Genomic DNA, 13,031 nt, shown 5'->3' with positions numbered 1-13,031 from the left:
AGCAGGTGGTTCCACGCAGGTGTGGCTCCTAAGAATTCTTATGCTTATGGTCATGTATGAAAATGCTGGGCAGGCCCAGTTGCCCATTATGATGGCTATGGCCCCATCCACAAGGCATGAGTGGTCACTAAATGGTTCGATGAGCATGAAAACAATGTAAACCATAGGCCGTGGCCGTCTCAGTCACCAGATCTCAACCCAATTGAACACTTGTGGGAGATTCTGGAGCGGCGCCCGAGATGGCGTTTTCCACCACCATGTCCAACAAAGCAAAATGATTGCATTTCTCGTGTAATAATGGTGTCACATCCCTCCAGTAGACTTCCAGACCCATGTAGAATCTATGCCAATGCGCATTGAAGATGTTGTGGCCCGACGACCTATTAAGATGCTTTAGGTTAGTGTTCCCTTTATTTTGGCAGTTACCTGTAGGTTTGACACAGCCCTGCCTAGCTTTGTTTCTCCCTGCCGAAAGGATTTAGTCACGGAACATTTTGGTCAGAGGCACTGGATGTTGGTTTGGGGGCTTTTGTGGCCTGCAGTGTCTAAAAAAATATATTTTGTCAGCCTGAATGTGAGCTATGGGGGACTATTGTCTGGATCTGGCACGTAAGAATGGTATGGTGGGATGGTTCTATGTAGCCCCTTTTGGGGCACAGTGAGCTATTTTATCAAGTTATGAATGTGATGTGTGCTGACTTTTCAACATCAAAAGCCCATGTTATGATACTTGCTGGATTTGATCTACTCATGTCACCATTTTGTATGAGATGTATTAAATGACCTCATTGTTTGCAAATCAGGTGTCAAGACTTGGTTGGCCCAGTGGATTTCCTATTAGAAAAGGTTCATAAAATTAAGATTATGGGATATATATACACTCCTGCATATGACTTTCGTGTGACTGCAGGCGTGTGCAGTTTGATTCAGGGCTTATTTAGTATACACAAAGTAAATATTACCCTTTGCATTTTTTTCAACAGGAATTTTAGTGTATTGAATGTCTTGGTACATCCAGTGAAAAGTACACTATTCTCTTCGCTGTTAAAAGGGAAAGTTACGTGTCATATTTATATCCAGCCCTTGCCAATATAACAGTGATTAGCGAGTCGGATGCATAAAGGGAAGACCATTTATAATATAACTTTCAATATAATTTTAATGATCATCTTCCCAATTCTAGACACGGTGTAGAATCGCTAATCTTTACATCATGAACTGTTGTAATCAGTCTTTTGCAAGTGGATGGGATTTGTAGATCAGGTCGTCTGAGCAGCACCTGGCGGAAGTTGACCCTCGGAACAAGCACAGCCTCTTTCCCTTAGCAGCAGAAAAGAGCCAACCACAGAATGACGATTCCTTCTTTATAATTTCTCGACCAACCAAGTAAGTCTATGCTTCAGTGAACCCTCCCTCCCAGTTGGGTTCTGTGACGTCATATCATCTGCGGCCCGTCGCGGACTCAGGGCTGGGTTTCCATTTTCGCAGCGAGCGAGTTTCGGGGAGCAACAATATGGAGCCGGAGATGGAGGACAAAACGTTGGAGCTGATGGTGAGTTTTGGATTAGATGATTACTTTCTGCACCATAATATCGATGTCAGTGTGTGTCGGAGTGCGTAATATGTTATTAACACTCGAGTAGAACCGATCGAAACGATTTTGAACACACGGGAAAGCCGAGATGACATAGAAAATAGAATATGCCTAGCTAACATTAGCTAGTAGTACTGTTAGCTACCTAGCGAGTAGAGGGAGGGCCCAATGTCTGATCTAACATTTAACCCGTGGTTCATGTTTGTAATTATTCTAGGTAACACCATAATGATTTTGGAAATGATTGGGAAGTGAATGATTGTCATCCGAATGGTAGAGGTCGACTGGACGAGGAGTGAGTCTGCTAGTATGAGAAAGGGCCGGGAAGTGGCCCCGTCGTTAAATACTTACATGCTAACCAGTTAACTAGCAAAGAAAACTAGCTAGGCGATTGGATCTCACTGCGTCGCCGCTGCGCCATTTGTCCGACTCCAAGTTAGCCACAAGCTTTCCAGGTTAAACATAAAGTTAGGTTTCCGATAAATGTGTACTGTTTCTTGAGCGCCAACCATTGGCTAACGATTTCTTGTTAGCCGACTAGGTACATAACTACCCTGATTGTCAACCTCGCACATATATATATATTTATAACTAACGTTAGCTAAAAGAGGCACTCCCCACCCTGTTCAATACCGAACACTAGAGTTTCGTTTGTGTCATTGTGAATCAGTGGCTTTTCAAGATGCGTAGAAGGAAGTGGTTAGCTGACATTAGCTTGCGTAATAAACAAGTAATTATGTTTGATATGTTCGAAGCTAACAGCCGGAGTTTTGTCTACATTTTCTGAGTAGGTCACGTTAGCTAACAAGTCAGTATGACAATCTCGTCAGGCAAAAAGGCCAGGTAGTTAGGTTAGCTATTCAGAAATTAACGTAATCGTCGGTAATGTTAGATACAATTATGATGGCTAACTATTATCGTGACGCTATTTTTGATTTAGCCATCCGTAGATTGTCACCCGATTATCTTGTTAACGTAGCTCCTACATGGGTGCATTTTGTTCCAGACAGTGTTCTCTTCTGTGTTGTCACCTTAGCCAGTGACATATGGGCAAAGATTTGCTATCACACAGTATGTCACTGGCTATCTTGCAAAGTAACGTTAGCAGCCTAGTCCTGTGCTTCTGTATTGGACAAAGCGTGCCAGTCTAGGCTTGTGGCATATGACACGATCACTTAATGTCGATACAGGCAGGAGTAATGTCAGCTAAATAAAAATGACTGCATGCGTTTAGGTTCAGTTGTAGATAATCTGTTGCCCCAAACAAACATACCCACATGCTCCTAGGAGGACACAAAGGCTGAAAACATTTAGACACAGCCAGGACTGTTTTTAAATGGAATTATCATACCATCTGGTGTTGCCTCTCGCAGCCAACCCTATAAGGTCTGATTTTCTTTATCAGATTTCATGTCAATCTTCTGAATACATGTCAGATTGACATGGCTTTGCAGGTCTGAATAAGGGGCAGCTGTTGACAAGCCATGGATTCCTCCCTCCCTCTTCAAATCCAACAACCCTCTGCTGATACCTAATGCACATCAACGTTGAACCCAGTCCCCCATGCTTAAACAATTAGCTTACTTTGACTGACTGTTTCTTCAGATGAGAAATGATGACAAGCCTGCTATTCTGGTATTGTAATTGGTCCCCCATGGTACATTGGATGTTGTACAGTTTGGACCGGAAGGTTTGGGCTGTCTGTGTGTTATGTTAATGAATAATGTCTCTTGATTTACTAATGGCCTCTCCCCCTCAGAACACCACTTTCATGGACTCCCAGACAGATGACCTCTCGTCAAAGAAGATCACAGTGTTCAAGGTGAGGCAACAGACCATGGGTCCACGGCCAGCCGGTCACCGACACATATTAGCCTAGTCCACCTCCAAAGAACACATTTATAACCCGTTAGCGTATCTCCCATTTTTATGTCTTCTTAATTATCTTTAAAGTGTGCCTTGTGCCATCAATATTGACAATCTAGTTGTGGTTTCCAGTGGTCAGTGAACAGTGTGTGTACTAATGCCAGACTACAGTGTCATCAAAAACCTTTCTCTGTGCACAACGTCGTCATGGCAATATGAAGAGGCAATCCACACACACCAAAACCAGATTCAATATATAAAGCCAGTTTCCCAGACATACAGTTGAAGTCAGAAGTTTACATACACTTAGGTTGGAGTCATTTAAAACTCATTTTTCAACCACTCCACAAATTTCTTGTTAACAAACTATATTTTTGGCAAGTCGGTTAGGACATCTACTTTGTGCATGACACAAGTAATTTTTCCAGCAATTGTTTACAGACAGATTATTTCACTTATAAATTCACTGTATCACAATTCCAGTGGGTCAAATGTTTACATACACTAAGTTGACTGTGTCTTTAAACAGCTTAGAAAATTCCAGAAAATGATGTCATGGCCTGGTCTGACAGGCTAATTGACATTATTTGAGTCAATTGGAGGTGTACCTGTGGATGTATTTCAAAGCCTACCTTCAAACTCAGTGCCTCTTTGCTTGACATCATGGGAAAATCAAAAGAAATCAGCTAAGACCTCCAAGTCTGGTTCATCCTTGGGAGCAATTTCCAAACGCCTGAACGTACCACGTTCATCTGTACAAACGATAGTACGCAAGTATAAACACCATGGGACCACGCAGCCATCATACCGCTCAGGAAGGAGACTTGTTCTGTCTCCTAGAGATGAACGTACTTTTGTACGAAAAGTGCAAATTAATCCCAGAACAACAGCAAAGGACCTTGTGAAGATGCTGGAGGAAACGGGTACAAGAGTATCTATATCCACAGTACAACGAGTCCTACATCGACATAACCTGCTCAGCAAGGAAGAAGCCACCGCTCCAATACCGTCATATAGGCAGACTACGGTTTGCAACTGCACATGGGGACAAATCAAATGTATTTATATAGCCCTTCTTACATCAGCTGATATATCAAAGTGCTGTACAGAAAATATTGTACTTTTTGGAGAGATGTCCTCTGGTCTGATGAAACAAAAATAGAACTGTTTGGCCATAATGACCATCATTATATTTAGAGGAAAAAGGGGGAGGATTGCATGCCAAAGAACACCATCCCAACCGTGAAGCACGGGGGTGGCAGCATCATGTTGTGGGGGTGCTTTGCTGCAGGAGGGACTGGTGCACCTCACAAAATAGATGGCATCATGAGGCAGGAAAATTTTGTGGATATATTGAAGCAACATCTCAAGACATCAGGAAGTTAAAGCTTGGTCGCAAATGGGTCTTCCAAATGGGCAATGACCCCAAGCAGACTTCCAAAGTTGTGGCAAAATGGCTTAAGGACAACAAAGTCAAGGTATTGGAGTGGCAATCACAACGCCCTGACCTCAATCCCATTAGAAAATTTGTGGGTAGAACAGAAAAAGCGTGTGCGAGCAAGGAGGCCGACAAACCTGACTCAGTTCCACCAGCTCTGTCAGGAGGAATGGGCCAAAAATCACCCAACTTATTGTGGGAAGCTTGTGGAAGGCTACCCAAAACATTTGGCCCAAGTTAAACAATTTAAAGGCAATGCTACCAAATACTACTTTAGTGTATGTAAACTTCTGACCCACTGGGAATGTGATGTAAGAAATAAAAGCTGAAATAAATAATTCTCTCTACTATTATTCTGACATTTCACGTTCTTAAAATAAAGTGGTGATCCTAACTGACCTAAGACAGGGAATTTCTACTAGGATTAAATATCAGGAATTGTGAAACTGAGTTTAAATGTATTTGGCTACGGTGTATGTAAACGTCTGACTTCAACTGTACATTCATTCTAGTACTGGACTTAAAAGAATGCTCAATAGAGATTGTCCGGGATACCGGCCCGTAGAGTTCTGTACACTGACTAGCTTTATCAAGGCCCAAAGCCCGTCCCTCATTTGACAAGAGAGCCATGTCGACTGAAGCTCTGACGAGTCCATACATTTTACAGTACACACCACTGTAGACTGACTGATGGTTTATAACCGTTCCATTTCTGTGTTTAGACGATCACTAACGGTCCGACGACGGGCTCAAGGAAGCGGCCATCGGAAGGGAACTATGAGAAGGAGAAGGACGTGTGCGTCCAGCTGTTTGACCAGTGGTCTGAGGCTGACCAAGTGGAGTTTGTGGAACACCTGATTTCACGCATGTGCCACTACCAACACGGCCACATCAACTCCTACCTCAAACCAATGCTCCAAAGGGACTTCATCACTGCACTGCCAGGTATGGTACACACTGCAGTTTGATATTACTTGTTAGCATGGCCACGTCATGTATTATATTAGGGGGGTGAATGCGAAAATGTTTAAACAAAATTGGAATCCTTAATATTAAGAAAAATCCCAAATGGAAAAATTATGTATTTTAATATTCTTTTCAGACATTTTAAATCACAGTGCAGCTGGCTCACCTGCTCTTTCTCTTTGCTAATGATGCGGTTGTGTGTTAAGGCTTCAGTCTGTTGCGTGTATAATATCCTTGTCTATTCATTGATCATATGCCCTGCAAGCCAAGAAACGACAAAATAGAGCATTCCATTGCGAGATACAGCTTTTGATTCCTGATAGATAGGCCTAGTGCTCTGTTCTGACTCTGCCTGCCAAGTGGCCGACCTGCCTATACTGTGCCCCTCCCCTCTCTCCGTCCCTTGCTACCTCGCTATGAAAGATGCGAGTGTTTTTGTTCTCGGAAGAACGGCAACTATATCAGTCTCAGTTTAGCGGAAGATGTTTTCTTTCTACTAAACGCCTTGGTAACTCACGGTATTTTAACAAACTTTAGAGTACTTTTTTTAGGAGTCAGTGGTCTGCGCGCAGACAGCTCGAGGTTATTTGATTGACAGTTATGGTCGCCTAGTGATGGACGTGAGTCCTGCTTCAGAAGCGTCATTCCTTTACAGAGAAATACCTGTTCAGGGGCACTTCGAAACTATCTTTAGAGAAGGTTTCATGTCGGCATTTAAAGAGCCATAGTGTACCCTTAGATAACCAAATATGTCGTAGCCGAGGCGCTTTCAACGATATGACCGCGGTAGATATAACTTCATTGCCCGGCCATATGTAATAAGACCATTATTCTGCATTGTGAATTTAAGTGGAATTTGGGCATTTTCTCTTATCGTTTTAAGGTAAACTGATACAAAAATGTCTGTTTTAAACACAAAACTGTCCATTTGTCACATCCCTAAAATGAGTGCGCTTATACAGAATATACCACAACCAATATAACTCCTACCTCGCCACCACTAAATGCTCCAAAAGAAACCACTTTAGAGGGGTGTATATTGACTAGGAACCAAACTGAAGCTATTGAAACCGGTAGGGACCTACCTGGATTTGTCCAAAACTCATTTACGTGGGCAAAACCTTTTCATTAGACTAAACATTTTGCAATTGTTTGCTGCGGTATCTGACTAATGAATACACCCCAGGCTCAGTTCATCCACACATTCACAATTACATGAGTACTTCTACTCCTTGTGGTTATAGCTCAGGGTCTCGACCACATAGCGGAGAACATCCTGTCCTTCCTGGACTCGCGCTCGCTGTGCTCGGCAGAGCTGGTCTGTAAGGAGTGGCAGAGGGTCATCTCGGAGGGAATGCTGTGGAAGAAACTCATAGAACGCATGGTCCGTACAGACCCCCTCTGGAAAGGCCTGTCAGAGAGGCACCAGTGGTGAGTACGGACTGGGATCGCTGGCTGGAACACCCTGAATCACAATGAGTTTCATTCAGATCACCAGTAGAATGGATCAATATCTGTTCTCAAGAATCAACGTAATAGAATGTATCCAAGCAACTTCACCTTAGGAGAAGACAATTGGTGTTGTGGAGATGAATATGTTTGGGCATTTTGTTTAAATAGTGAATGTGTTCTCTCTTCTAGGGAAAAGTACCTGTTTAAGAATCGAACCACAGAAGTCCCACCAAACTCCTACTACCGCTCCCTGTACCCCAAAATCATCCAGGACATAGAGGTGAGTGTTTCTGCTGCTCCCCTTGTCCCCTTCAACCTCACTCTCTTCTCACTGATCTTTCCTATGTTTCCCATTCACTAACCCCCCCCCCCCTTCCCCCGCTCTCTTTAGACGATCGAGGCTAACTGGAGGTGTGGTCGGCACAATCTGCAGCGGATCCAGTGTCGCTCGGAGAACAGTAAGGGGGTTTACTGTCTGCAGTATGACGACGACAAGATCATCAGCGGCCTCAGAGACAACTCCATCAAGGTCGGTGTTCTTGTTTGATGTTGATTGAAGGGGGGGGGGGGGGTGTAATCTAATGTCTACTGGGTATTTTCAATACAAGATTTCTAAATATAGATATTGTATAACAAGAAAGCTTCTTACAATGTGTCAATGCAACGTCTAGTACATTTTTTTTGATAAATAATATTTTGTATGAATTTCTCACCCTCTGTTTCTGTGTAGATCTGGGACAAGCAGTCTCTGGAGTGTCTGAAGATCCTGACGGGTCATACAGGCTCAGTGTTGTGTCTGCAGTATGATGAGAGGGTCATTGTCACCGGGTCCTCAGACTCCACCGTCAGGTCAGCAACTCCTCTGCGCTCTTACCCATGCTCCAGGAAGCTCCAAAGCTTATTTCATTCAAGAGGCATCTGCATGTGGTATATTGTGTTTGACGGATATTGATCTCTCTCGGTGTCTCAGGGTGTGGGATGTGAACACTGGGGAGGTGCTGAACACTCTGATCCACCACAACGAGGCGGTTCTCCACTTGCGGTTCTGTAACGGTCTGATGGTGACGTGCTCGAAGGACCGTTCCATCGCCGTGTGGGACATGGCCTCGCCCACAGACATCAGTCTGCGCCGCGTGCTGGTCGGCCACAGAGCAGCGGTCAACGTGGTGGACTTTGACGACAAGTACATCGTGTCAGCGTCCGGTGACCGTACCATCAAGGCAAGTTTGCCCCGATGACCTAAGGTCAACTCACTAGAGCCTCAAGCATGGCAACATCTCAACAAGCATATGTTCTAGTACTTTTGCAGTGGCACAAGACTTACTAACGTAGTCTTCTTCGGCCCTAGTGGGATCTAAGCCCGCAACAATCTCTGCCACTGCAGTCTTTTTGCTGTAGCTTGGGTCCTGTCCCATGAGAGATCCAGCTCAGCCACCAGTCTGTCGCCATGTTATCTTTGGCCTGCCTTCCTTGTATTTTCCAGAGAGCAACTTTTTAGGGATCCTTTCTTGAGACATTCTTAGCATGTGTCCAACCCATTGGATCCTGTGCATCTTGATCTTAAGTCTTTATTATAAAAAAAATGGTTGCCTTATTTGCTGTAGAGATCTTATTCTGCCTGTTGTCTTTGCAAGATCTGCAACATCAACCATTTGGCATCAACTCGGTTCATGTCTGTCTGCGTGATCCTCCAGCACTCTGAACCATACAAAAGGAGTGACTTTACATTGCTTTAGCAGAGTACTGAATGCACAACCAGTGTTATTCAGCCAGGCTTTGATTTCTTGGCTAGTGTGTGTGGTTTTTAACTTCCTGTGAGTTAGAATGATAAATGAGTGGCTTCAGTTCTCTCCCCCTGCTCTGTATGACCATAGTGGTTTTAATCAAAAGCTAGTTATCTTCCCCATCACTGCTTGTCATTGTTCATTCACAGAAGATACTTGAAATGCAAAATACAAGCCAGCCACACCTATCAAGTGTCCCCTACCAAAACCTTCCAAATCCTCTCATTCTGGTTGAGTTCAGTTGTGCAATGTGTCCAGTAGAGGGCAGCATAGAGCTTGAGTTAGCCCAGAGTGTGAGGGCTGCTGTGGCAAGCACTGACTGAACCCAGAGTCCAGAGCTGATGTCTGTCTCTTCCTGGGGCTAAACTGTGGACCTGCCTGTCTGTCTCGTCTCAGCCCTAACCCCAGTCTCATCCCCAGCTCCCCAGTACCTCCCCGTATTCCAGACGGTGGATTTGTGGGCAGCCAGGATTCCAGGAACAAAGAGACCCTGGCTAGCCCACCCATCGCCCTGGGAGACGGGCCAAGGCATTCCGTACCGAGCCGTCTCCCGCACACTACGCCCCAGCTCTCTGAAAACATTCCCCAAGTAATAAGGGAGGGACGGCAGACTGCAATATGTGTATTTGGGAGAGGGAGTGTTACTCGACACCCCTAAATGTGTATTACTGTTATACCTTTGTGTTTACATTCATGTTTTCATGCAGCTGCACAGTGTCGCTCTCTGACACGTGTGTGTGTGTATGTGTGTGTGTGTGTGAAGACAGAGAGGTGTACAGCTGGATTATAGCTCTGGCTGCAGACTGTTCTCAGCAGCTTCATCATCCGGTCCAGACAGTGATTAGTACAGATGCATTCTAATGAAGGAAAACAGGAAGGATGAGATTTCAAAAGTGAAAACTGTTATTGTTGACATGAAGGATTATGTAGGAGAAATGTCTCTGCCTTTTTTTGTGTTGACCTCTGGGTGGTGTGTGTTTTTGCCTTGACGCTCCTGCAGGTGTGGAGCACCAGCACGTGCGAGTTTGTACGTACGCTGAACGGCCATAAGCGAGGCATCGCCTGTCTGCAGTACAGAGACAGACTAGTGGTCAGCGGCTCCTCGGACAACACTATCCGGTGAGTGTGTGTTTGAGGGTGGAATATTCTCCTGGGTGTTTCTCACTGGTCTATATTTATAGAATCTGTAACCTGGAGATGAACATGCTTTGTCATGACTGTTCTGTCAAATGTTGCTAAAGTAACAGGGATTCTCTCCTCAGGTTGTGGGATATTGAGTGCGGGGCATGTTTGCGGGTATTGGAAGGCCATGAAGAGTTGGTCCGCTGTATTCGATTCGACAACAAAAGGATCGTTAGCGGAGCCTACGATGGGTAAGGGAGGCTTTATCCCTTTGTGGCAGGCGTTAGCCTGAGCTGATGTCTCACTACGAATGGCTTTATTCCCTCACTCTGATCCTGCACTTGGCCTCTGTTAATCCTTGTTATTCTCTCACTGCTGATCTCAGACTCCTGATTTCCCCCAATCCCGGTCTCGGCCTGTTAATCAGAGTGAATTTGTTGGGCTGTCAGTCAAACTTTTATAGGCCGGAGTATGAGGTCCTCCAGCTTATCCACTGACAAGACTTGAATACTATTTTGTTTACATTTTGATGTTAAGAGGGTGTGCGTGCCTGTGCTGTTCCTTTGTAGTAAAATCAAAGTATGGGACCTACAAGCTGCTCTGGATCCTCGCGCCCCTGCCAGCACCCTCTGTCTGCGCACACTGGTGGTGAGTTTAGCTTGGATCTAGAGCATGATGGTGGAGATGATGGTTATTGTAGAGGATACTGATGAATATGATGATGTCTTTCAGGAGCACTCTGGGCGTGTATTCAGGCTACAGTTTGATGAATTCCAGATCATCAGCAGTTCCCATGACGACACTATCCTCATCTGGGACTTCCTGAACGTGTCGACCAATGGACAGACTGAGGGCAGGTCGCCCTCTCGCACGTATACATACATCTCCAGATAGCAGGTACACACGACTCTCGCACACTGTCAGGAGTATGCGCCTGCATACACTCACCACAACTTACACACACGAGGAATGAATACAACAAACTAAAGTGATATTTTTAATGAAAAAGATGCTCTCATTCAAATTGTGTGGCTTTTCGATAGTTAAGATAAGTAAGCAAGCACACATCTTTCTATATTTTGCAGGCCAGATTCATACAAATATTTGATTCATCAGCCCTAGCAGCCATCAATTGATTTGTTCCCTAACCCACACACAAACACGTTTTCCTACAGGATCACTAGTGGAAGTAGGTTTGTGATTGCGATGCAAGACTCTGCGCTCTGTGCATATGGGTGGGCTTCAGTTGACCTGATATTGCTGTTTACTTTCTGCATTGCTGTCTCAATCTTTAAGCCTCCCACCCTTTTTCTTCTATTAACTCTACCAAAAAAAATGTTTTGTTGGGGGGTGGTAAGCACTGCAGCTCATAAACCACTAACTTCATTCTTTACTTGGAGGTGGGACTCCTGACCTAAATTGGACACACCTACAGGATTACTTGCATAGTGTGCTGAGTGTCTCTCTCTCTCTCTCTCTCTCTCTCTCAGCAGGGCAGGCCCGGTGGAATGTGATGTGTGTGCGGGGACAGTCCTAATGGCCAAGTCAATGTGCCAGGGTCAGAGGTCACTTCCCACTCCATCATCCTCTTTGCATCATCTCTGTCCTCCTCCTGGTGTTCATGTGGAGGGGTTGTCCCACCCTCATCGGGCCTTCAGTGCTCAAACACATTGCCCCTTACACCCCCCCCCAACCAAAACGCACACAAACATACACACCAAGCGGAGTCTACTAGGTAACACTCTAAGGCCCAACTCCCCTTACTCTGGTCACCCAAGACCGAGTAACAGACATGGACATGAAGGAATCTGAACTGAATGGCTGGAGGAATGGAGAAAGAGGGCTGGAGACGGCCTGTTAAAGATACCCTGGGGAAGAAAGGAAGGAGGCAGGGCCGGGGCTCAACTCTTCGCATCCAGACTGAGTGACAGATGCCTCAGGCCCGCCCATTTGGGCACCAAGGACATATCAATCTTGTTATTTTCTCATTTTGTTTGGTAAAAAAAAAATTGGAAGAGAGCTGATGTTTTTTTCCCCTGAAGACTGTACTGCATGGATAAGTGATGGGACAACAGTGTGCTAGTGACCTATTTAAGTTTTTCTATATTTTTTATTTTTGACCTAATTAATTTAGTTTTAGTGTACTAAGATTTTTTTTTTTTCTCTCTCCAAACCACTCTCAAATTCACCCCCTCTCATCCATAGTTCCCTACCCTGCGTTCGTCTTTCACTTACTCTCCCTCTGTCCTGTTCTGTCCCCCTCTTGCTGCCTGTCTAGGTTCTGAATGACCCCTTACTGAGCTGAAATTAGTTGTAAACAGAATTGTCTTGTCTAAAATGGTGTTGTATATTGAAAAGATTTTTTTAAAGGGAAAAAAAAAACATTAATAAGAATAAAGTACTTGAATGTGAAGGAGTGTACACCAGTGTGTATGAGTAATGTACTTGTTCAGTATCATGCATCTATGCCATCGGTACTGCATGTACAGACCAAACCACCACTCAGTTGAAGTCAACCTCCCATTGCTCGTCTATTAAATATAATCCTGATATAGAGAGGGAGGCCTGATCTGAAAATGACAAGCAGGACGTGTTGTGTGTTTTACATTTTTTGGTTTAATGAGTGTGGCTCTGGAAATTGGCAAGAAACTAGAGAATTTCGGATATATTATTAACTCTGAATTGGTGTTTGGAAAGAGTGTGTGTGTGTGTGTGTAGTGTATCGAGGGGAGGATCAAAGTTAGTCTGCAGACGGAATGCTGGTACCCAGAAAGGGTGATCAGGAATGCAGTAATGCACTGGAACCCAC

At 44.5% G+C, this 13,031-nt stretch overlaps 1 protein-coding gene across 2 annotated transcripts; it reads left to right on the top strand.

The window, feature by feature from the left end:
• Positions 1 to 1,288: 1,288 nt before the first annotated feature.
• LOC106603254 (F-box and WD repeat domain-containing 11-B) lies at positions 1,289 to 12,643 on the top strand. Of its 2 annotated transcripts, none has more exons than XM_014196650.2 (13): positions 1,289 to 1,552; positions 3,354 to 3,416; positions 5,621 to 5,843; positions 7,109 to 7,295; positions 7,506 to 7,596; positions 7,708 to 7,845; positions 8,047 to 8,165; positions 8,287 to 8,536; positions 10,101 to 10,219; positions 10,363 to 10,473; positions 10,792 to 10,870; positions 10,955 to 11,119; positions 11,716 to 12,643. In XM_014196650.2, the coding sequence occupies exons 1-12, from the start codon at positions 1,514 to 1,516 to the stop codon at positions 11,114 to 11,116; spliced, it is 1,581 nt and encodes a 526-aa protein (XP_014052125.1). In that variant the 5' UTR covers positions 1,289 to 1,513; the 3' UTR covers positions 11,117 to 11,119; positions 11,716 to 12,643. The 2 variants fall into 2 exon arrangements, with proteins under 2 accessions (XP_014052125.1, XP_014052126.1); XM_014196651.2 differs by having other exon boundaries at positions 11,713 to 12,643.
• Positions 12,644 to 13,031: the final 388 nt, after the last annotated feature.

The sequence above is a fragment of the Salmo salar genome, chromosome ssa04 (genome assembly GCF_905237065.1).
Source record: "Salmo salar chromosome ssa04, Ssal_v3.1, whole genome shotgun sequence".
NCBI classification, from domain to species: Eukaryota; Metazoa; Chordata; class Actinopteri; order Salmoniformes; family Salmonidae; genus Salmo; species Salmo salar.
The sequence above is the reverse complement of the archived record's forward strand: the minus strand, read 5'-3'. Positions and strand labels throughout refer to the sequence as shown.

Coding starts and splice junctions, on each gene's coding strand:
- LOC106603254 (XM_014196650.2), top strand. CDS start 1,514: ATGGAGCCGGAGATGGAGGACAAAACGTTGGAGCTGATG. Junction 3,417..5,620: donor AGAAGATCACAGTGTTCAAG/GTGAGGCAACAG, acceptor TTCTGTGTTTAG/ACGATCACTAACGGTCCGAC. Junction 10,474..10,791: donor GTTAGCGGAGCCTACGATGG/GTAAGGGAGGCT, acceptor GTTCCTTTGTAG/TAAAATCAAAGTATGGGACC.